The sequence below is a fragment of the Archocentrus centrarchus genome, chromosome 18 (assembly GCF_007364275.1).
Source record: "Archocentrus centrarchus isolate MPI-CPG fArcCen1 chromosome 18, fArcCen1, whole genome shotgun sequence".
Lineage (NCBI taxonomy): Eukaryota > Metazoa > Chordata > Actinopteri > Cichliformes > Cichlidae > Archocentrus > Archocentrus centrarchus.
This window is the reverse complement of record NC_044363.1, coordinates 13821317-13845326: the sequence shown is the minus strand read 5'-3', so window position 1 is coordinate 13845326 and position 24010 is coordinate 13821317. Positions and strand designations below refer to the sequence as shown.

At 40.2% G+C, this 24010-nt stretch overlaps 1 protein-coding gene across 2 annotated transcripts in view; it reads right to left on the bottom strand.

Annotated features, from left to right (window-relative positions):
• shroom4 (shroom family member 4) overlaps nucleotides 1–24010 on the bottom strand; it is a 111158-nt gene that overhangs the window by 37163 nt on the left and 49985 nt on the right. Inside the window, exon 1 of one of the 2 annotated variants that reach the window (XM_030753114.1) lies at nucleotides 703–905. The exons of the other annotated variant lie outside the window; for it this stretch is intronic. Coding sequence (XP_030608974.1) covers nucleotides 703–854 — 152 coding nt within the window. The 5' untranslated portion in view covers nucleotides 855–905. Of the gene's footprint in view, nucleotides 1–702; nucleotides 906–24010 lie in introns of those variants that run through there. 2 annotated transcript variants of the gene reach the window in all.

The window sequence follows — 24010 nt, the reverse complement described above, 5'->3', positions numbered from 1 at the left end:
TGTAACCCAATTGCCTACCTGTCCCAACTGGCAACAACAAGCAAATAGGAATCACATGAAACACATTTTTCAAATAATTCCCTGGCACACTGTGAACATCAGCGTGTCCTTGCTGTGGAGTCAAAGTTAATGAGATAATAGATGATAATTGATAACATCCAATTGGGAAATTCAACCAAGCTGGCAACACAGCATGTTTCTCCTAAAAATGTATTTTCAGGATGTTGTGCAGGTTTTTTTTTTAGCATCTTAAACTGAAGAATCGATGAAAAGGACGAAACGAGCGAAGTGGCGAGGAGACAAAAAGAAGACAACAAGCTGGCGACAGCAGTCAAAGGCCGAGAAATTATGAATTCTCAACTCTGAATGAGCCTCTATGAGAGGATCTGCTGGAATGTCCCACTTAATGGTCAGAAACAGCAACAGCTGACTGATACTGCAAAGGTCATCGCGCATAATCACACACAGTCTCAATACAGTACAGACCGAATGGCAGATAGGCGGCCAGGCAAACAAGTAAGGACAGAAACTGATTGAGGACATGATTTTGGGAGGAGAGGATGGTCTCAGAACTGGGTGGCGACTCATTAAAGAGTCACAATGACGAGAAGTGGTGACTTTTAAACGAGCCAGAGGATGCAACCGTTCACATTATCCCTTATAAGTGAGAAAATAAAGTTGCATAGATGCTGTCAAACTTACCAGACTCCACAAGATGAAGCAACCACTGTCAGACTGAGTGTGTCACTTCCAAGCTTCTCTGACAGCCACGCTTCAAATTCAAAGACACTCTGTTGCTTTAAATCCGTCTCACAAGACTCTCCAAATTGTGAAAAATAAATATATTTTGTCATTTGTCCTCAAGCCAGTTGAGGTCTGATGAGGGTCGACGTGTGACTTGAAAGTGAAGTCCAAGCCTGCGAGCTCGATGTCCATCTGAAGAAGTGAAATAGGTGGCAGGTTCAGACCAGGAGGGAAAAGCCAACCAACAATCCTCACATCCCCTCTCCCTCCTTTTCCTCTCTACCTCCTCCCTTGCTTCTCTTGCTGGAAGACAAAACATGGCTATTTCTCCCTCCTGTACTCTGCATATCTCTCCCTACTTACCTCCCTCCCCTCTGTCTCTCTCTCTCTCTCTCTTTCTCCCATCTCATTCTTTCCCTGCCTCTCTCGCCCCCTCTCAGGCAGGATGTGTGAGTCAGTGAGGGAGGAAGTATTGTGGAGGGCAGATAAAGTAGTGGACGGCTGCTAAAATAATACCCAGAGTTCCATACTGTTATTGTTTGATGGGGGGGGAAGAATGCAGAGGTACTTCCTCCTTGTGTGCGTGTGTGCATGTGTGCTTGTGTCTGCAGAGCATGAAAAAGAGATCGAAAGAGTAAAGAAAGCAGAGACCGCTGGAGAGTCGCGGGGGGCTTTTTCACTTTGGCAGAGGGATGAGGAAAAACAAAATGTGGTGAAAGAAAGGGAACGTAGGAGAGGATGGAGAGGTCTGCAGAATAATTATAGACAAACACAATGAGTGGAGGTGATGGATGGACAGGAGAGAAGCAGAAAACTCTGTGCTACTGATAAGAAATATTCTTTGCAATTAAAACACTGTGGTGTTACTCAAAGGACAGGGCAGCTGGCAGTAGTAGAAATAGGTAACATTTTAGTCTCAGTCTCAATTATGGCTCCCAACGATTAGGAAAACAAGCTAATTGGGAAACAAACTATTAGGTTCGCAAAGCTTTTATTTTGTCTTGTGGTTTGAACCTCTTTCCATTACAGTGGCGCAATATCACCCATTCTTAAAAGTTCAAACTCATTCTCTGTTAGTTTCATCTTGAGCTGTGATTGCTTAAAAAGGTTTTAGATGACATGACATATGGCAAAGTGAAGGATTATGGGTGTGCAATCTACACAGACGTGCAGTCCTCCAAAAAACCAAAAATGCATAGCTCACTGTGGATGATACCGTCCATAGGTCGAATTCTGACTGGTTCAGAACTGAATCAGAACAGACTGGATCAGGACAGGAAAGAGATTGAGCATGAGGAGGAAGAAGCACAAAAAAGAAATAATAAAAGATAACCGGTGATCGCATTGACAGGAGCTATGCTAAAGGACCGACAACACCACAAACAAAAGCAAGCATTTTCCATACATTTTTGATACTTGACGTGTAGAAGACAGTCTGCATAGGACCAACTGTACCGGTCCACTCCTTTGGTTCACTTTAGGTAGTGAAGTACAGTTTTGAATCTCTGAAGCTTACCCAAGGCTTCCGAGACGACTGCTGCCTTTGTCTCTTTCCAGCCTCAACTGCACACTCAGACTCCCGGTGAAGGAGGCTGAAGGCCGACAGTGATCTGCGGTTGCCATTGCAAAATGAGCTTTACAATCAGTAAAACAACCGCTAGTCAGGGCCTACTCCCCTACCAGATGAACCTTCAACCTCCATCACCTCCACCTCTTTGTCCATCTATTTTTTTTTTTTTAATCAAATTATACTTAAAGTTAAAGAAAATCACCGGTAAAAAAAACGTGTTAAGTTAACTCAGTGATGTCTAAATCATCATTGAAATGATCCTAATCCTGACCTCTATTCTGTCAGAACATTCAATTTTCTCAAAGTCTTATTGTCTTATAGGGAACAAAGAAAACAATCATCTGACACATACCAAAAACTACTTAAATTCTTTTCCAGAACATAGATTAGGGTTCAAAGTAGGAGCTGGAACTCACAGGGTTACTGAATAATAGTGTTAAATAATCAAAATTATGATATTTACCAAAATAATTATCAATGTTTTTAGGATAATCAAGCAGCCCAACCTAAAACGGAGAATTTCAGAGAGTAGACTATACAAAGGAGCACAAGAGGTAATAGTCGTTTGAACTCACCGAAAGAACTTGAGCATCAACCTGTTGTACAGCTTTTCAAGTCCCATTTTTTTGTACATGCCATACACATGGATCAGCCCAAACACTAACACCACCCCTTTAATATAACACAGGTCCACCAAAACAGCTCTGGCCCATCAGAGCATGGACGCTGGACCTCAGTGGGAAGATGGGGTTGGGCTTATATGGATCGGGCTTGTTCAGGCACATCCAGCAGACGCTCGGTCAAACTGGGATTTGTGGAGTTCGGAGGCTGGACCAACACCTTGGGCTCTTTCTTGTGTCCCTGAAGCCGTTCGTAAGCAGTTTACACTATGTGGAGGGGTGCACTGTTCTGCTCGTTGAGGCCATTGGGGGGCCTTGGTCTGCAACATTGTTTAGAGGGTTGGTATGTGTTAAGAGCCCCTTTCAGACAGTTTGTCAATCTGATGACTTCATGTCTGGATGGTAATGCAGTCTGGAAAAAGCTGTAAGCCAAATATCACTCAGTACGGTAAAATTTACATATCAGTTTCAACATGTCTAAACATATACCCTCACAAAATCAGGTGAATTTTTTTTAAACCATTAGAATCTGTTTACTAAACGCCATGATTGTTTTATAGAATGCTCTAAAACGTGATAATGTGAAAAAAAAACTTCAACCTGAGACACTTGTTTGGAATCTTTAACAGTCTCACTCTGCTCAAACTACTGTATAATCTCACTTCTTTAGGGGAATAAAATCAGATAGAAAAACAGCCCGAACATCAGACTTCAAAATATTTCAGCCCCAGCCCTGGTCCATAATCACCACAGAGTAGCTTTCGATGTCACAGGCTATACAGACCTCTCCAATCAAACCAAAGACCTTTCACACATTTTGAACTTTCCCACAGTCACTTTGCTTTACAGTTTCTATCACTATCACTGAGTGCAACTAGCTTTACCTAATAAATAAACATTCATTTTATATAATTTCACATTAGTATTTACATTTGCTAAAGTATGCATCAATGAGTTACAATGAATTCCAATAAAAATATCAAATATCAAAATGCAGTCCTTTTATTGAGAAAAATTTAATCAGATGCATTTGATGTCACTAGATGTACCAACCCATTTTTTTATGAGAATTTCTGAATGAAGCAAATAGCAACATGTCTGAATGACAGGATGCCATCACTTTAACAGAAGACAGCAATTTGATATTTTTCATGTCTGGCAAGGCATCCCAGGATTTACACTGTAATTAAATCATCAGTGGATTTTGCCGTCATGCCTTTTAGGGGCTTTTATTTCTATTTTATTATTATTATTTCATTTTTTTTTATTGTAAAGCACTTTGGTTTTAAATGTTATATAATAAAAATTACTTACTTTTTATTATTATATTTGACAAATGGTTTCCCGAATTTATAAAAAAAAAAAGAACAAACAAACAAACCTAACTGATCCCAGTAGGCTTCCAGTAGCTTAAATTACATTTAAGTGCCACATAAAAATCCCATCACAACATTCCCAGTTTAGAGTCCAGCTGGGAACTTACCACGCATGTCATTATTGTACTGCCTTCTTGGCACTGATTTCATGTTAACTCTCTACCATGTGCTTCCTGATAAAAGCCACTTAAAATACACAACTTTAAAAACATTTTAGAAATAACAAACAGGCGTGTCACATTCAAGCCCTGACAGCTGCATCAGCACTGAAATTAAGGACTAAACCAAAGGACATAATTGTGCACTCCTGAGCAAAGGATGTCTAACAGGACAGCTGGAATACTTTTAAACTAAAGCTGCTGGTGATTCCAAAATGTATTATTTTTTTAATTAATCTATAAAATGTTGGGAAATTACAAATTCCCCAAACAAGACAACATAACTTAAGGTAGGTTCTTCAAATTGCTTGTTTTCTGACAAAAAAGTCCAAAAAAACAGATGTTAAGCAGATGTTAAAATTACAGCAGTCTCTTTTAAGAAGTTGGAACCAGGAAATGTCTGGTTTTCTCCTTTAAAAAAAAAAAAAAATACTTAAGTGATTTATCCTCCAACAAGTCATTTGGGATTAATCTATCAACTGATTACTCCAAGTTTCAGGTTGAAAGGCAGTGGAATTTGTGGGTCAAAGTGGACATTTTTTCATTTTAGACCAATTCAGATTAGAGGAGAGAATTTCATTCTGCCCTCTGAATGGAAACAATACTGGATAAGAGAGATGTAGAAATGCAGATTTATGGGGTTTTCACACTGGACACAGCATGCACTGCATGTGCTTCCAATATTTTAGAGAGGAAAACCCAACAAAATCTGCAGCTATGCAGAACTGACATGTCTATTTAAATGGAAACCTGTCCATAAAAGATGGAAGGCCGACAAATGCCTCAAATCTGCATTCTTCCTAATGTCCAGCAGGGGGCAACCACTCTGGCTGCACAACTAAATCTGACTGTATAGAAAACTATGGAGAAATTATCCTGCTTCTCACATGATTTAGGACCTCAGCAAACACTTTCCTCATGAGTTTTTGGTCTCAGTTGCCAGCTTCAAGACTCATTTAACGCAGCGTGATGTTCATTTTGTAAATTACAATTAAGAGTAAAATCACAGGGTTTTTCCTAACTCAAAGTGAACCTTCTGGAGGTGAATAATTACACAAGTATGATTTGTTTGCATATGCTTAGAAAAGAGTCTCCATTAACTAACTTACTCTCCATTTTCCTATTATTTAGAGTCATTTGATAAATAACAATAATGTATTTTATGCTTGCATACATTAAACCTCACTGAACAAATGGTTAAAATTATTTGTATTTATCAGTCTTGGTGATACATATATTTTTAGTGGGTGCCCTTTGAAAATAGGCAATAAAGCTTTTAAATAAAGATGGGTGTATTTAGCAATAGACAAGTTGCTACCTTTAAATTATGCAGTATCGCTAACTTATGATGTCTGGTTTCTGAAATCTGAGATAGCACCCAGCTCCAGGCTTAAAAACAGGAACTAATGGGTGATGTCACTGTGGCTATTTTGCACCTTTTACAAACAGTCTATTCTTGTGTCTGTAACTTTTTTTTTTTTTATCTTTCAGAGGGCAAACTCAGCTCAGTGGTATCTGGGTGAAAGTGTATCAGTGTCACTATCCACTCAATACTTTGACCAGACATGAACCTTGCAGAGCAAACACCAAGAGGTGTGAGTGTCTGGCATTAACAGTGTTAAAGTTCAACCAAGCACACAACCGCTGAAATTTAATAATACGAGGCCCTCGGTGGGCTTCAAAGGATTTCCTGGAGACGTATATCTCCTGCAGACCCCACGGAAAGCATGCTGTGTACACGCATGTGAGGAGATTCCTTACATTCCCTGTCTACTCCGTCAGGGTCAAGGGTCAACTATGCTAGAAAGCCTAAACAAGCTCACCTCCTCCCCTCTATCCCTTTGTGTTCGCATGATAAGGATCTATTTGTTTGCTTAATGGGCCTCTCTTGTGTGTGTCTGCATGCAATCAGACCCCTGTTTGTTTGCCTTGCAGCCCCTCATCACCATTGATTATGGATTTCTGACTGGTACTCACTCGTGGATAGACGCACACATGCAAACATGTAGGCTAATGCCAAAAGGGTCAAACACACACAGCTTTCACATACCAGGTAATCAGTACAGTGAAACTAGGCCCATACCAGAGGATGATGGCAGGAAGGGTGAAGTCCAGTTTAGCCTCTGTAGCACAATGTGCTGTTTGTTACTGCCTGATCCCTTTGATTGTGTGCGTGCTGTCTGAAATCAACTTTTTGACTCACAGGATAAAAGAATTTTTTTTCCTTTTACAGGAAGTTTTAATACATTTTTTGTGGCAGATATACATTTGGTTCTATACATTTCATTGATATTACAATAAGATATTACGTTCAATACAAACAGAATACCAGCACAAATTTTTAAGTATAATATATATTTATTAATGGATCACTCCATGAAAAATCAATCAGTGCCTCCTGTGATCAGAATAAAAACAAACAAAAAAAAAAGACTAAAAAAAGGTAAGAGAAAAAGAGCCCTCTCATATGATATAATTTATCTCACATGGTGATACGATCTTGAAATGATTAAAAATTTGAAGCTGAAAACAAGTAGAAACATGTCCTCTTTAAATGGCATCAAGTGAAATTTTTACTTGGATTAATTTTATTTATACCAAGTGCCATGTGTAAAGGCCTTTTGGATTTCAAACTAAAATGGAAAACAATGAATTTACTAAAAACTATGCTGCATTTCGTCTGTCACTGCAATGAACACCACTAACCCTACTCAAGTCTCAGCGGCCTCAGTCACAGCCTGACAACATCATGTTCATTTGTTATGGCTCCCATACAACCTGAGCTTTCTTACTTCCATTCCTGCTTTCAATTATTGTGTCCGTCCATCTTTTACCACTGCTCCCCTGGCTGTTGATGGACTAAACATAAACTTTTAGGAGTTGGGGGAAATCTCCAAAATTAAAGTTTGGAGCTGAGCTGATGGCACTGTGTGTGTGTGTCCACATCGGCCCCTAGGAATTTGTTTTAATCCAAGATGACATTGTCTGTATGTGTGTGTGTGTGTGTGTGTGTGTGTGTGTGTGTGTGTGTGTGTGTGTGTGTGTGTGTGTGTGTGTGTGTGTGTGTTTGGGGAGGGTGCAGTGTCATGTATCACAGTTTAATGGGCCAGTTAATAAAAACCAGGCTGGAGGAGGCAGATAAATTGTAGCAGACCACACACATAGAGGAGAGGCACTCAACCACATGCTCATGCTGATACAACAAAGTGTTAGGGAATCATTATTTTCAATATCAATCCACTTAGTACAATACTGATTAAATGATTAATCATTGCTCTATAAAATGACTTTATGTACATACAGTGAAAATCGCCTAAGTCGAAGTTGCATAAATCAGTTAAATCATCACCTAAATCGGTTCATACAAGTCAGATTTTCACCTACCTTGGATGAAAAATCTGGTCCCATTGTAATACATTTCCAATTAAATGCGATCGCATAAGTCGGATGAGTTTAGCGCTTAAAGCCCTCCTCAGCTCCCATCACGCCCACTTCCAATATCTACGATCTATGCAAACTCCGTGCATCGGCTCAGTCATGCACAACTACACACACTAACAATGCCTGGAGATCACTTGAGTGTCTAGACAGTCACGTGATGTCATGTTCATTTCAGCAGAGACAATCGTGGCAGGCGCAGGAGTCGAGCGTAAGCTACAAATTTGCACTTAAGAGCAAAAGTATGAGATTATAAAATTTGCAGAAGTAAATCCAGGGAGCAGAAAGCCATTGCCGTGAAATTCAATATTAGACCCCAAACTTGATATTTTAAAGAATTCTGAAGAATCTGATTTTATCTGACTGAAATATGAGACAGATTTTTTACAAGTCAGATAACATTCCATGTGCCATTTGAATCCAACTTAGGCGAATATTACTGTATATGAAAAAAGAAAAAAAAATTGGGGGCTTCAGGCTGCTCTAAATATTCTGTTTTAATCTATATCTGGCTCTGCATGCTATCAAAACACACCAGCCACATGCACCTGCTGTTTAAACCTTCTGTTTGCGAGGGGAAGCCAATTAGAAGGGGGGTCTCTGGAGCTTGAAAAAGGCGACTGGACTTCTTTTTTGTTTCTTGAAGACGTTTCACCTCTCATCCGAAAGGCTTCTTCAGTTCTCAACCAAATGGTGGAGAGACCCAGGTATTTAAACCCCTGTGGGCGTAGTCCCCTGGAGGTGGTTATGACCCTCTATTGATCATGTGCTTGAACACATGTGCCCAGGTGTGAAGGGGGCGTGGGTCATATTTAATCAGTGGTTTCAGTTGAAACCAATTTAGGACTCCGCTCCATTGTTTCCTGTGGCCTATTGAGGTCACTGGAACAAAGGTGTGAATGGGGGTTGAGACGTCTGTGAAGGGAGCTCAGGACAGCACTGTAAGCGGGGGAAAGTTGGTGACGTAATCCACCTCCTCTGTTCAATGATGGTTGTTCACAGTGGACATAGATGGCTTCTTTCACTCCTCTTTCAAACCATCTGTTTTCCCTGTCCAAAATGTGGACATTGGCATCCTCAAAAGAGTGCCCTTTTTCCTTCAGATGCAGATGTACTGCTGAATCTTGTCCTGTCGAGGTGGCTCTTCTATGTTGTGCCATTCGTTTGTGAAGAGGCTGTTTGGTTTCACCAATGTAGAGGTCCGAGCACTCTTCACTGCACTGAACAGCATACACTACATCGCTGATCTTGTGTTTGGCGGGTTTGTCCTTGGGATGCACCAGTTTTTGTCTTAGGGTGTGACTTGGTTTGAAGTATACTGAGATGTCATGCTTGGAGAAAATTCTTCTGAGTTTCTCTGACAAGCCTGACACATATGGGATGACAATGTTGTTCCTCTTGTCCTTCCCATTCTCTGTAGTTTGTGTTTGGCCTTCATTCCTGTGCATCTTAGCTGATTTGATGAAGGCCCAATTGGGGTAACCGCATGTTTTGAGAGCTTTCTTAATGTGTGTGTGTTCCTTATGCTTCCCTTCTGCCTTAGAGGGAACACTTTCCGCACGGTGTTGTAGGGTCCTGATCACCCCAAGTTTGTGTTCCAGAGGGTGGTGGGAGTCAAAGAGGAGATACTGGTCTGTGTGTGTGGGCTTCCAGTAAACTTCAATGTTGAGGCTTCCATCTTCCTCGATAAGCACCGCACAGTCCAGGAATGGTAACTTGTTAACTCTGGTGTCCTCCCTGGTAAAACGTATGTATTTATCCACTGAGTTAATGTGACGAGTGAAGGCTTCTACTTCTTGGGTTTTGATTTTGACCCAGGTGTCATCTACATATCTGTACCAGTGGCTAGGTGCCATCCCTTTGAAAGAACCAAGAGCTTTACTTTCCACTTCCTCCATGTAAAGGTTGGCTACAATGGGAGACACTGGGGAGCCCATGGCACATCCATGCTTCTGTCTGTAGAATCCATCATTGTATTTAAAATATGTTGTGGTAAGGCAGAGATCTAAAAGTGCACAAATCTGATCTGGGGTGAAGCTGGTTCTGTTCAGTAAGGAATCGTCTTCCTGTAGTCGTCTTCTGACGGTCTCCACTGCCTCAGTTGTAGGTATGCAAGTGAAAAGTGAAACCACATCAAAGGACACCATGGTTTCATCTGGATCCAGTACAAGATTCTGGACCTTGTTAGTAAAATCTGTAGAGTTTTCAATGTGGTGGGGTGTGATGCCAACAAGCGGTGATAAGATGGTGGCGAGGTGTTTGGAAATGTTGTAGGTGACCGAGTTTATACTGCTGATAATGGGTCGAAGTGGGACTCCTTCTTTGTGGATCTTTGGGAGTCCATAAATGCATGGAGTGGCTTCTCCAGGGTACAGGCGGGTAGTAAGTGGGGCGGTCAATGGCTTTTTCCTTTTCAAGTTGTTGCAGGCAGCAAACAACTTTTTTCTTGTAGTTGCTTGTGGGATCACGTCTCAAGACCTCATAAGTATTGTTGTCACTGAGGAGTGTAGTAATTTTGTTGTGGAGGAACAACATTGTCATCCCATATGTGTCAGGCTTGTCAGAGAAACTCAGAAGAATTTTCTCCAAGCATGACATCTCAGTATACTTCAAACCAAGTCACACCCTAAGACAAAAACTGGTGCATCCCAAGGACAAACCCGCCAAACACAAGATCAGCGATGTAGTGTATGCTGTTCAGTGCAGTGAAGAGTGCTCGGACCTCTACATTGGTGAAACCAAACAGCCTCTTCACAAACGAATGGCACAACATAGAAGAGCCACCTCGACAGGACAAGATTCAGCAGTACATCTGCATCTGAAGGAAAAAGGGCACTCTTTTGAGGATGCCAATGTCCACATTTTGGACAGGGAAAACAGATGGTTTGAAAGAGGAGTGAAAGAAGCCATCTATGTCCACTGTGAACAACCATCATTGAACAGAGGAGGTGGATTACGTCACCAACTTTCCCCCGCTTACAGTGCTGTCCTGAGCTCCCTTCACAGACGTCTCAACCCCCATTCACACCTTTGTTCCAGTGACCTCAATAGGCCACAGGAAACAATGGAGCGGAGTCCTAAATTGGTTTCAACTGAAACCACTGATTAAATATGACCCACGCCCCCTTCACACCTGGGCACATGTGTTCAAGCACATGATCAATAGAGGGTCATAACCACCTCCAGAGGACTACGCCCACAGGGGTTTAAATACCTGGGTCTCTCCACCATTTGGTTGAGAACTGAAGAAGCCTTTCGGATGAGAGGTGAAACGTCTTCAAGAAACAAAAAGAAGTCCAGTCGCCTTTTTCAAGCTCCAGAGACTACTATGACCTGGATAACTGAGAATCTACACAGACAATTAGAAGGGGGCTTAAAGGGGGAGGAGCTAAAACACTTGCTTCAAACAAAGGATGAGCTGAGGGGCTGCACAAAGGCCAAGTTAAAATAAGTAGAATTTATTTTTAACTGTGGATTATACAAAGTTATTCTAGTAGTCCAAGAACAAAAATAGGAAGCTTGAAATTAGCGACTTGGTCCCTTGTTTAACGTTGCTGTCTTGAGGTTTCTCACATGATGTCATGCACTCATTGCTCAAGAGTTGTACATCATATTGGATGTGATACAACCGCTGGTTGCTAGGAAACTGACTGTCCGTGGTTACTGGAGGTTGCTGGCTCTTGCTGGATGGAATCAGATGCAAAAATGCTGCTGCACCAAAAGCCTTCTAGTGATTGCGTTGGTTGCCACCAGATTGCCACAGTTGCCTGTAGTTTTTTATGTTTGTCTCCAAATACTTAATAACTAGTAGCCCAGCAGGAGTAAAACTTGAAAGAGAGTGACACAAACCAGAAATGGAGGTTTGCCTTCAAAACAAAAAGTTGTGCCTCAGCGCTACAGCTAACATGTTTCAGAAGGTACAACTTTTACTTTAAAGACAAACCACTCTGCGCTGCACTTTTCACAGGTTCACTACAGCTTGGAGACCAGCTGGATAATTTTTATAGACAAGACCATCACTTCCATTCAGACTACGACCGCAGCAATATACTAGCGACCAGAACAATCACAAAGAGGTTTGGGAAATACATGTTGCTCCCCAGTGAGCAGTGGCTGCCAGGAGGTCATGGATTGGTGTGTAGGCCTGTGTGACTGGGACATAAGCAATCATTTTCCCCGAACCTCCAGCAACCACTCACAACCAGTCAGGGAATATTCATTTGTCTCTCACAATTGGCAGGTTGTCAGATGGTTGTGGACCAGCCTCCCAACTCGTGATTCTACATTGTCACCATGATTGTCACACATCCAACATGGCAGACACATTAATTTCATGTGGTTAGTGGTCACGTCTGCAAAGCCTAATCCAAAGTCTCTATGGGACTGGATCCACTGATATAGATGACAAGAATCTCCATCAGTCTCTGTGTATGTCTCTCCACTCAAATTCAACAAACAAAAAAGAATAAGGAATCACCTTATAATGCCATCCAGGATATGGCTCAAATCCAACTGCTAGTAGTATTAGCACAGACTTTTCATTGTGTTTTACAAGGTATTTATTTAGTGAGTTGAATTCCCATGGAAGCTGACCACTAAATTAGTGAAATGAAATTACAGAAATCCTAGCAATGGACCCGGTAATCACCACTATATTCGTCCAATCTCCTACCTTTGTGCCAATATCTAATTTATTCTCCCAGGGCCCACAAGTAGATTTTTCCCACCTGGTACTTTTATAATTGGTTTAATCTGACCATGACTTTGGCAAAGACCTTTCAGTTTCAGTACCAGCTCTGCATGATGCTCTAGTTGTGTTAAGTTCCCTCTAACCCAAGTCCTGCATCTTTTACTATTTACCAAATTAGTTTGTAAGCCTGGCATTTTGGTTCCTGGAGGCTACCACCGCCTCCACCCTTGGTGTCTATCCTGTTGGTTTAACATATTCCAGCAGAACAGTAACCCTCATACTAAAGCACATAACCACACTCTGTTCACAGTGTCGATATTTCATCCTAAACAGTGTCGGATCCAAAATCGTTTACAGTCAGGGTTCTAATCAGACCCAGAGCGGTGTATGTATGTGTGTTTATCTGCGTGTGAGGAAGAGATTTTTGAGGAATGCCAAGAATGTCTATTGTTCAGTTTGGAAAGGAATGATGGGGGGCAGACTATTGTGTTTCATGGTTCTTGGCACCACAGACCTCAGTCTTACGCCGGTCCCCAGGGCCCATGTGGTACAAAAAATCAAAACAACGGGATGTGTGTGCATTTGTGAGTGTACTTTTTTAACCATCTATCTGTCTGTGGAAACAACACCCCCCCCCCCCCCCCCACAAAAAAATTTAGATGAGCATATGTGTGTGTGTGTGTGTGTGTGTGTGTGTGTGTGTGTGTGTGTGTGTGTGTGTGTGTCTGGGCCCCACAAATCCCTTTGTGACAGACTCAAACAAGCATCCGCTAACAAGGAAAACAACAAAAAATAAAACCGCTCACCATGTAGACTGGGACGAGCTGGACTGTCGGGGGAGAAACTCTTTTCAATTAAAGAAACACATGTTTCAAATGAACATGAACAAACAAACTGTGAAATAGAGTAGTGCCGCTGAAGCAGCCGGCCTGTGGACCGAACTAGTGAGAGGTTTCCTAAGAGCCGAGTCAGGAAGGGAAATGTTTGACTTAAGGTTTTGCTGTAATCTGTAGAACGTTCAGACAACGCTGGAACTGACTGAGCTAGACTAGATATGCAGCTAAGTAGGATATCACTGACATTATGGCTAATTTGACTGGTACATCCAGGTAACTTTCCACCTATCAAAACAGTTCAATTAGGATTCCTTGATATGATCAGGATTAGTAGACTAAATTGTTACACTTAAACAGGAAGTGCACACTCAAATGTGTCTTTTGAGCTTAAAATATAATCATATAAGTGCACTGTGATGAAGCACATCAATTCTGGTGTTAACATTAAAATTTCTATCAAAATGTATTAAAGATTTCTAAGTTTTAAGTTGCTAAAAATAGTTCAACATACCATCTACTGTTTTAAATGAACCTGAAGCTTTCAACTAGAAAAATAAACCCACAGCAGAATGAGGGCAGGTTATGGGGTTACGATAAATGTATAGCAGGTCTCCAGCTTCAACTATGTATTGTATCACTCTAAATTTTCAAGAACACCTGGTCCAGGTGTGATTTATTTATTTATTTATTTATTTTATATTTACACATTGTTAATACCTTTAGTCAAGGGTGGGCAGTGTACCTCTTCGAGCCTCTGGCCTTGAATGAAAATCTGTGATACTCTTTTAGCACGGGAAGTTATGGTATTTTTCTATTCCTCTACTTGGTGCATTTGATTTTAGTGCACTGTTTTGGTAATTTTGATAGAAGTACCACCATATTGCTTTCTTCTTCTCAGGTCCTAGTGACACAGGCCTAGAGACTGGTTGGATTGCAACCAACCTTTCCATGGTGACTAGGGAAAAAGTGTGCATTCCCATCCTGGCAGCTGCTGTGAAATTTGCTGGAGACCAGTCAGTGACCTCCTCTTAACCATCAGTTACTAAGGAAAACTGTGTGTATTCAGTGACTGTTTGGCAAGTGGCAGTCACTAGTATGAAATTGTTCCCAAAAAGCTATACAGCGCTGTACCAAACACCTCCTTATGGTTGCTTTGGTCACCCAAAGTTGCCAGACATTTCCAAGAAGATGCTGAGATATCTGCACTCGCAAAGCAGCAGTGAAACTGAAAAGCGATGTAAACTGGAACATTCGAATTGAAAGTGAAAGTTGAACCTTTTGAAATGTGTTCAGTTTTTACTTTGAAGGTGAACATTCTTCATTTCCAGTTTTGCATCACACTTTTTCAAGTTTCAGTACAGCCTGAAGAGGTTATGCAGACAAGCCGTCATCTGCCTCGGAAGATATGGGGGACTGTGGCAACCTGCTCCCAATCAAAGCATTCACAAGGATGTTCTTTGCAACCAAACGTAGCTGGCAACAGCCAGCAACCATTTAGCATCTATACCCACTCCCCCACCCCCCACCCCAAGTGACAGGGGATTGTCAACGGTCTCTAGGCCTATGTGATTGAGGACTTAGTTATTACGGTTTTCAAATCTGTTTTCATTTTTGTTTAGTTTTAGTGTATTTCATTGTGGTCCTTCACTGCACTAAAGCCTGCTTCAGAAGATTCTGGATTAGAAAGTCCTGCACCTCATAACCAGAGATAAACTCTTTGTCACTATCAATTTTTTTGAGGTTTGAGTATCACTAAACACCTCCTCCCTCACATATCCTCAGCCCTTCTTGCAAACTTTGAAACAGATTTTAAAATGATGCCGTTCCTGGGAAAAGTCTAATGTGCAACAATTAAAAATTTGACTTTCTTACTTTTAGCATTCCTCATTTGAAATTAAGACCTCAGGAAGACATAAACTTGTTATTTGTCTGTGACCAGTTAATCTACAATTTGATAATGTAATGAAAATGAGGGGCACTAACTATAATAGAACTCCAATGGAGCCAGAAGATGGCAGCCTGGCTTCAGTTGGGTCGAATTAATGAGCACTTATTGAAGCCATTATCTTCTTAAAATGTAAATAAAATGATGAGCAGGGTAGCTGTGGCTTTCCATCAAAGCGCAGATATTAGGCTGCTTTTTTTAAAATCATATTTTCACCTTTTATATTTTATTTAACGTTAAAGCTTTTGTTTAATTATTTGGCTTTTATGTCAGTAAAAATATATCATATCTTACATGCAAATTGTTTCTAGGTATATTAAGACAGCAACAGCCAAGGATTTTTACACAGTAAGCAACAGTATATTACACTGTGACTGAGTTTTCATGTGAGGACTGTTTCCTTATTTCAAGGAAAAAAACAACTGTATTTTTCAGTAGTTACTCTTACTTAGTTATTTCTCTAATATTTTCTGTTTTGTAAGCAGCTGTTTTAAGTTATTTTTAATATAAATCAGTAACTTTCTAACCAAGGGTAAATCAATAAATAATATAATAAATAATAATAAATAACAATAAATCAATAATAAGATTTTTTTTATACCAGCTTTCAGTACTTCACACTTCAATATCATATCCTAGTTTCTAGTTTTATGAGCACGCTACTGCTTAGTTATACAGTTAGAGATATCTTAGTAATCTATCCATAGATACATCTACATTTAGATCTACTGCTCTATCCATTGATCCATAAATCTGTCTATTGATTTATCTAGCCATTAACCCATCTACCTACCTGTCAGTCCACCTGTCCATCTATCATCAATGCATCCATCAACCTACATACTTATCTACGCATCATCAATCTGTCTACTTATCTGTTCATCCACCATCTATGGATCCATCGACTTATGTACCTGTTTATGCATCCATAGACCTATCTACCTACCTACCTATCTAATCCATCCAGCAAACATCTATCAACCCATCCATCTACTTAGATAGATCAACAGCTATCCAGATGGATATCCATTGATCCATCTATCCACTGATTTATCTCGCCTCAATCCATCTACCTATCCATCCATCTATGCATCATCAACCTATCTACCTACCCCATCCATCTATTTGCAATCCATCATCTATGCACCCATCTACAGATCTACCTATATACCTATCTATCAATCCATCATTATTTGTCTGGGACAATGCACAAAAACTGAGCTCATATGATAAAAGATGCCTTTTACCTGATTTAACTACTAGTTAATTTCCATCGCTGGTTCCTGTTGACTTAAGGGACTAAATCTTGCAGGTCTACTATATGCCATCTTTACTCACGTTCCTATCTGAGTCAGGAATCATGTCACAACAGCATTTTATTTCACCTAAATACCAGAGAAATCCCACAAACCCTGATTCTTTTCTCCCTCAGCCACTTTCCCTGTTTCCATTCTTTCATCTTCTCTCCCTCCTCCCCAATGTGGCCTTTGGTTAAAACAAATGTTTGACTAATGTGAAGCACAGATGAAAGAGGGAGCTGAGATGAAAGGGCTTTGTCAAAGTCATGTTTACACTGTCAAAGCATCAAACATGATGTCAGCCTCTCTTGTAATTATCATTTTAATTTCCTTATGCGCACTCCTCCTGCCATCGTGCTGCCACGTAACTGTCTGTGGCTTACTTCCTCCTGCGCTGTTGTCTAATCACACGGGGTTTCTTTTTCTGCTGACAGAGTGTTTGTAGAGACCTATAAATAAGTATAAATGGGTAATAAAGTGAAAAACCTTGATCTGGGCAAAAGGTGGGGTACACCTTGGACAAGTCACCAGTCCACTGCAAGACTAACACACAGAGAAAGACTCACGTCCACACCAATGGCTTTCTAATTAAATTAATCTAACACTGATATTTGGACTGTAGGAGGAAACTGGAGCACCCGGTCTAACTGGAGCTGCCAAATTACAGACCTGAACCCAAACCCAGGCTTTACTTCTTGTGCTCTTTCCGCTGGACAGTGTGTATTTACTCCACAACATGTTGCAAGTCTTCTTCATTATTACAAAGTCATAGACAAAAAGAGCTCTATGTCTCTATACTGAGACCTCCCAGATGCCTCTTGATAGAGGGAAACCTGCATGTGGACAGCAGCAGTAAGACCACAGCACAGAACAGCTCAGGCATCAACTGCATGACAGAAGGCCCTGAAGTGGAGGTGGGTCACAAAGCACTTTGCAGATGTACAGTAACTGTGGGCAGACTGTATATGAGATAGCCAACTGTCTGTGCAGAAGGGTATCAGCTGAGCCACCCACTTGCGTGGTCTGACACGGAGATTAGCTGATCTGCTAGTATTGACTGAATTTGATTCTGCAGTATGCTCAACCAAAAATATGATATGAATTTAACAGACAAAGTTAAAGCTGAGCAGCAGAATTTAAATTTGAGTGAAAAAAGTGAAAAAACACCAAATTCTACATTTACCTCTGTGGTTTTTAAACTGGAGAGGTGAAACAAATGGTGAATGTGTAACCGAAGACACAGCAAGCTCACTAACAATTAGTGAGTGACATGTCATTAGTCACCGAGTATACCCTGCATAATTGTCCTTTCAGGATCTAATCAAACATTTTTCCCATAGATTTATATGCAACCGGAAGTCTTTTCGCAACCAGAGGAGTCGCCCCAGCTGGGCATGAAAAACAAAAATTCTGCTTCATTTTTCAGACAAGGTGGCTACATCCATCGTTTATACTGTCTGTGACATTTGTTAATAAAGACTTTGAAGACATCGTACATTTTATCTATAAAGGTGCACTCGTGTCTAATTATTTTGGCACTGCTGTACATTTATTGAATAATTTTTCCTCGCAATTCATACAGACACATTCTTTATCAGAAAATCCTACAAGGATCACTGAAATAGCTTAAGTGAGATGCGACACAGAAAGTCAGGCAATTATCAGCGATATCAGAGCTTGACTCTACCTATACATACTGAACTGGACTTCTGTATGGCACCAGTCAAGTCTGCCAACATTGATGCTATGTGCAGTTTACTGATACCCCGTTAAAAGGTTTTTTGGTACTTCCATTTACAGCTGAAGGCACACAAGATTTCAAATATACAAAACTAAAACTTACAAATAATTTTCTTCTTTTAAAGTTCATGTAACTGTTATCATGGGTGGCAAACATGACAAACATAGGCACAAATGCACACATGTACACCTGGATTACAGAGGAGCTTCCTATTCCATCAGCAGCTGTAAATAAGGTGTTTAGTCTTTGTCCGCCCCCCCCCGTTACAGCCACTTCTTTTCACACAAGCAAACACACAAATCTCGCCAACGCATTAGCTGGACAGGAAGGGGAAATTCTGGGAAGAACAGGAAATAATGACACAAAAGTGGAAGAATGTCCTCCTGCCTGCTCCACGGCTGCTCACCACTGAGTTAACCTGAGACACACACACACACACACACACGCACGCACGCACGCACAGCAGCTGAAGCTAACAAAAGGTCTGTGAAAACAGGAAGTACTATAGAAGAGACATTTCCAGGTTGGGCCAACAAAACATCCCTAAACTTCCCTTCCAGAAATATATTGGAAAAATCATCACTTGCTTAAAAAAAAACCCCAAAATATGTAAAGAGACAGAAATACTCTGAGGAGACAACACTTTGAAAGAGAGGGCAGCGGGTCGAAAGATCACACTGGATGGCAGGTGTATGAATGGAAAATTTTTCTTATTAGAGAACATAGAAGCTTAAAAAAAACAAACAAAAACAAAAAAAAAACAAAAAAAAAACGCTCTTTTGTGTAATTAATGTAGAAAAATGTGTTAAAGAGTTCCTCATTTAATTTGTATAAACAGACACACTCATAAACATTTATGAGGCAAACATTTTATCCAAACACAGAGATATTTATGAATTAAAGACGAGGGATTAGAGCTTCAAAATGTCTATTCAAAGTTATTAAGGTCCAATAAGTGAAGTTTGTTAATGTCTGGTTGTGTGTTTGCTTTAGGAGATAATGTGTTATCAATGTTGCTACAATGGCAAAAGTAATTCCCATAACACACAGTTATCATTAAAGCAGGAAGAGCACAGGTGGAATATTAAAAACGGCCCTGTTTTATTTATAAGCTGTTTACAAAAGGCCTCTGGGTCTGAAAAGTGAAGCCAATGCACAAATGTCTTAAACCTGCCTTCTTTTCAATGGCCAGCAGGGGGTCACTCGCCTAGCAGGGAAGAAAATCAGATTGTATAGAAGTCTATGGGAACCTAAACCTGCTTCGTTCTGGATTTATAATTTCAGTAAAACTCTTTTCACGAGTTTATGTTCTTAATCATTCAAAGTCTGCTTCAATACAAAATGGTGCTCATTTTGTAAATCATTTTTACATTTACCTAAAATAAATTACAACGTGAGCCGTTTCCATATGAACACGTATCCGTGACTTCTCAGTCCAATTCCCTCCGGCTTGTTTAGTGACTGATTGCAATTAGCAATAGCAAATTATATCCCCATTAAAATAATTCAGAATGATAACTGCATCATTCCCAAGACAGTTTAAATGATGTGACATCTTATCACTCATTGGCTAGAGAAGTCGCCTTTATGAAGCCTTGAGCTGACAGCTTTATTCCTTCACCATTTTGGTGTTTTGAAACAGAGCTGACTGGCTAACTGCTCTCTCATTGGCTAATGACTTGTTAATTATAACTTGTTAGTCTATTATAGAATAATCCTCCTTTCTGACTCTAATAATGATCAAAATGTACTTAATGGACTTAATGTTTTATTCCCTATGACCTAGTATGATTGACTGAGCCGATAAACTCAAGCATTTACAAAAGCATTTATTTAAACAAAAGCATTTTGGGGCTGAAGGCAGTTTTCCTATAGATGTATACAGATTTTTTTGCAACCACCATTAAAAATAATGCCGATTAAAGGCACACACATCAAGTCTGGGTTTTCCTTAAGTACCCCAGGATTCCTCTCCAGTGAGACCAAACCATGAACCTGACTTACTAATACTAAAAACAATAGTTGTTTGTAGGACTGAAAATTACAGAGCAGCATATATAATGGGCAACGCATTGTGAAAGCACAATAGTGTTTTTAAATACTTGGTACATTACCAAGATCAAGATCAGTGCCATCAGCACCTATGACAGCTCCTGATATGTCTAATTCACAAAAAAATGCACATTAGATGTTAGCTTCATCAGGTGGTGAACTCTAGCTTGAAATGGAAGCAGACTACAGCCAAGAGTGCCCACTGTGGGTCAGGGACGAGGTGCTGCCCCAAGTAAAGTTGAAAGCAAAGCTGTCAATTTGCCAGTAGCCCAATGTCCCTACCCTCATCTATGGCCTCGAGATATGGGTAGTGACCAAAAGACTGAAATCGCAGATACAAGTGGTGGAAATGAGCTTCCTCCCAGGAGTTGCTGGACACTCCCTTAGTGACAGAATGAGCAGTTTAGTCATTCAGGAGGGACTCATAGTAGAGCCTCTACTCCTCCACTTCAAAAGGAGCCAGATGCGGTGATTTGGTCATCTGACTAGAATACCTCCTGAGCACCTCCTAGGTGAGGTGTTTCGGGTATGTCTTACTGGGAGGAGGCAAACCAATGGACATTCTGAAGAGATTTTATCTCTCGGCTGGCCTGGGAACATCTTGGTGTCCCACCTGGACAAGTTGGAAGAGGTGGTCAACACATTGCTTAAGAATGTGTGCCCCTGCAAACTGGACCTGGCTAATGGATGGATGGAAGAAGTGAGAAGCAGGAATAAGGAATCTGTCTGGATTGGAATATTACTTTAAATAAATCAATAATAATAATACTTTAAAAAAAAATCTGTAATTCTATGCCTGGTGATTGGACATAATTTCTTATGAAGAACTGATCCCCGGAGTTAAATTAAGTATTTAAATTCCTTACAAACTAAATCAATTGGGTCCCTTGACTAAATATAAATTTGCCTCTTTTTTTTTTTTTTTTTTTTTCTGGCAAGCATGTCACAACAACCATCCACAGTAATTTGAGAACAGTTTGAGGTGGGTGGGTGGGTGGGGGGTGATCTTGGAAGAATAGTTTCTAATCGAACATCAAGCAGTATTTTGATTGAAATATTCATGCCTAACTGCAATATTTTACGTCATAGTTATTAATGTTATCCTTTGGCATTTTTCTTGCTTTGACACGTCAAAATTAGCACAATATTATATACCTATTAAAAATTGTCATATAATCTGTAGCAGATTGACCATAATTGTAGACATATGTCTCCATGTATACTACAGTTCATTTTAATAGATACTATGGCTAATTTTGAAGGTGTTGTGGGGTAATTAAGTCCAGAAATGCTCTTTACTGCCAGCCAATGTCCCAAATGAAGCCATATCCTTCATAAAGTTATGTTTACATTTATGTTTTTTGCTTTTCTGTCAAAATTCACTGCATTCTTTAAGACAGTGGTTGTCTTAATTAAGAGAAAATACAACACTCGTTAACAACAGTGTGGGTCCTGTTCACCCTCAGCTGGCTTGTTAAAGGGCCCATAAAGCATCACTCCTGAAAATAAAAGCTAAAATGCTCCCAAACACACTCCTCTTCTCTTACCCTCCACTGAACTGCCGGGCAGGCAGTAAAATCCTGCGGTTTGCCAGATTTAGCCTGCAGGCCTTCCTTTGGCTTGCTCTTCTTTCAGCAGCAGGACAATGCAGTAGGTCTAATCTGAGTGTGTTTTATTTAAAACAAAAAAACAATGGTGTTAAGAATGGAGAGAGAGATAGAAAGAAAAAATACTAAATGCATGAGAATGAGAAATCCTTATTATAAATGTAATGTTAGACACAATACACTCTTGTAAATCATACACAAGCCTCCATTTCAAAGCTTTCCAAGCAGAGTTTATAAAAAAAAAAATTGCATAAAAGCACCATTTTCAAAATCATCATCTCTCCTCGCCAACTCCACATTTCCTTCCTCTGCATTTACATCGTATAATTAAATCCACACAGTATGTACATTTTCCCTGCCGGCTCCATCAGCTGAAAAGACCATTTATTCAGAGGCCACTCTTGTACAGGGGAACCCCAGTGAGTGACTTCCTGATGTTTCCACAGACAAACAAATTGAGTATATAATAATCCACGATGTAAGGCCGTTCAGGCCATTTGAGCTTTAATTGAGCTTAGAATAACAGAAGGAGCATGCAGGATAATTTCTCACCTTTACTAAATGTATACACGTGCACATACTGAGGTAAAAACAAAGAGGTGCTTTAGTTTGGCAGAAAGAAAAAAGAAGTGACCGAAAGAAAAAGTTGGTAATTAAATTGAGTTGTACCAAATTTTTATGAAACAATATGATTGGCTAAAAGGTTCTCTTCAGGTTGCCAGGCAAAAAGACAAAAAGGGCCACAAGCGTAGGCTACAGATGCTCCACGAGAGGCATTGTCAGACACATGAAATGCTTTTGTATTGACCAGAAGCATTTCCTGTGTTAGATGAGGCCCCCATCTTTTTTTGTTTGGAGAAAACAAACAGAATCAAGAAACTGTTCTCATTCTCAGCCTCTACAGCTTTTTATTAGCACTGCTCATGTTTACCATGAGCCTTACCGCTGCAACTAATGCATTTCAAAACACGCAACTTTCGATTTCAAGTCAAATGCATTGCACTTAACACAGATTCGTTATTGTCTACAAAATACTCGTGTTGAGTGCAAACTACAGGCAACCTGCTAACGACCAAAGCAATCGCAAGGAGGATTTTGGTGCTGTGTGTCCTTTGCAACTGAGCGGTCTCTAGGCCTGTGTGAATGGGGCTTTAGCCGCTAATTTCAATCATTTGCTGGGGAACGGACTGGGGAATACTAATTTTTTCCTAATAGCCAGCGGTTATCAACTAGTTGCCAACCAGTCTCTAGGTCTGTGTGACTGGGTTTCTGGACTAGCACTATCATCCAAATATAGTAACTTGTGGCTCCTAAAAACTAACATGGTGGTCGCCAAAATGCCTACAATGAGGCTTCAAATGCAGAGTCTAAAATGGATGAAGTGATGTTACAGTGCCTATGTCCATGTGCTCATTTACACTGTCTGTGACTCTGGTGGATGAAAATATGTTTAAATGGAAAAAAAAAAAAAAGATACCTGTGTGACCTGCCCAAGAATATATGTGTGGAAAAACACTAATGTCCTGTTCTGCTTTTAATGAAAGCACAAAAGGTTAGTGACTCATCTGAAACAGTACATTTTTGAACTGTCAACTAATCTTCCACATTGCACAGTTTCAAGTATTCACACCAGTATAATGTTACTAAATTATTCTGTTGTGAAATTAATGATAAAGAGACACTTTTTGTCCAGCTAACCTCCTCTTGGCACTGGGTCCAAGCCAAAAATATCAGTGCCACCAAACCACACCATGTCATGCTTTTTTACAGATTCCTACTAAAGAAGGAAGAAAAGAAACAGGAAGGTCCATCTATTCACATGCAATCTCTGTACCAACAGCCTCCATTTGGTACTGAAAGAGGTGGTAATGAGTTTTGGCTTTTGACTAAGGCCCCTTATCCACTGTTAAAACTATACAAGCAGAGCCAAGTGTG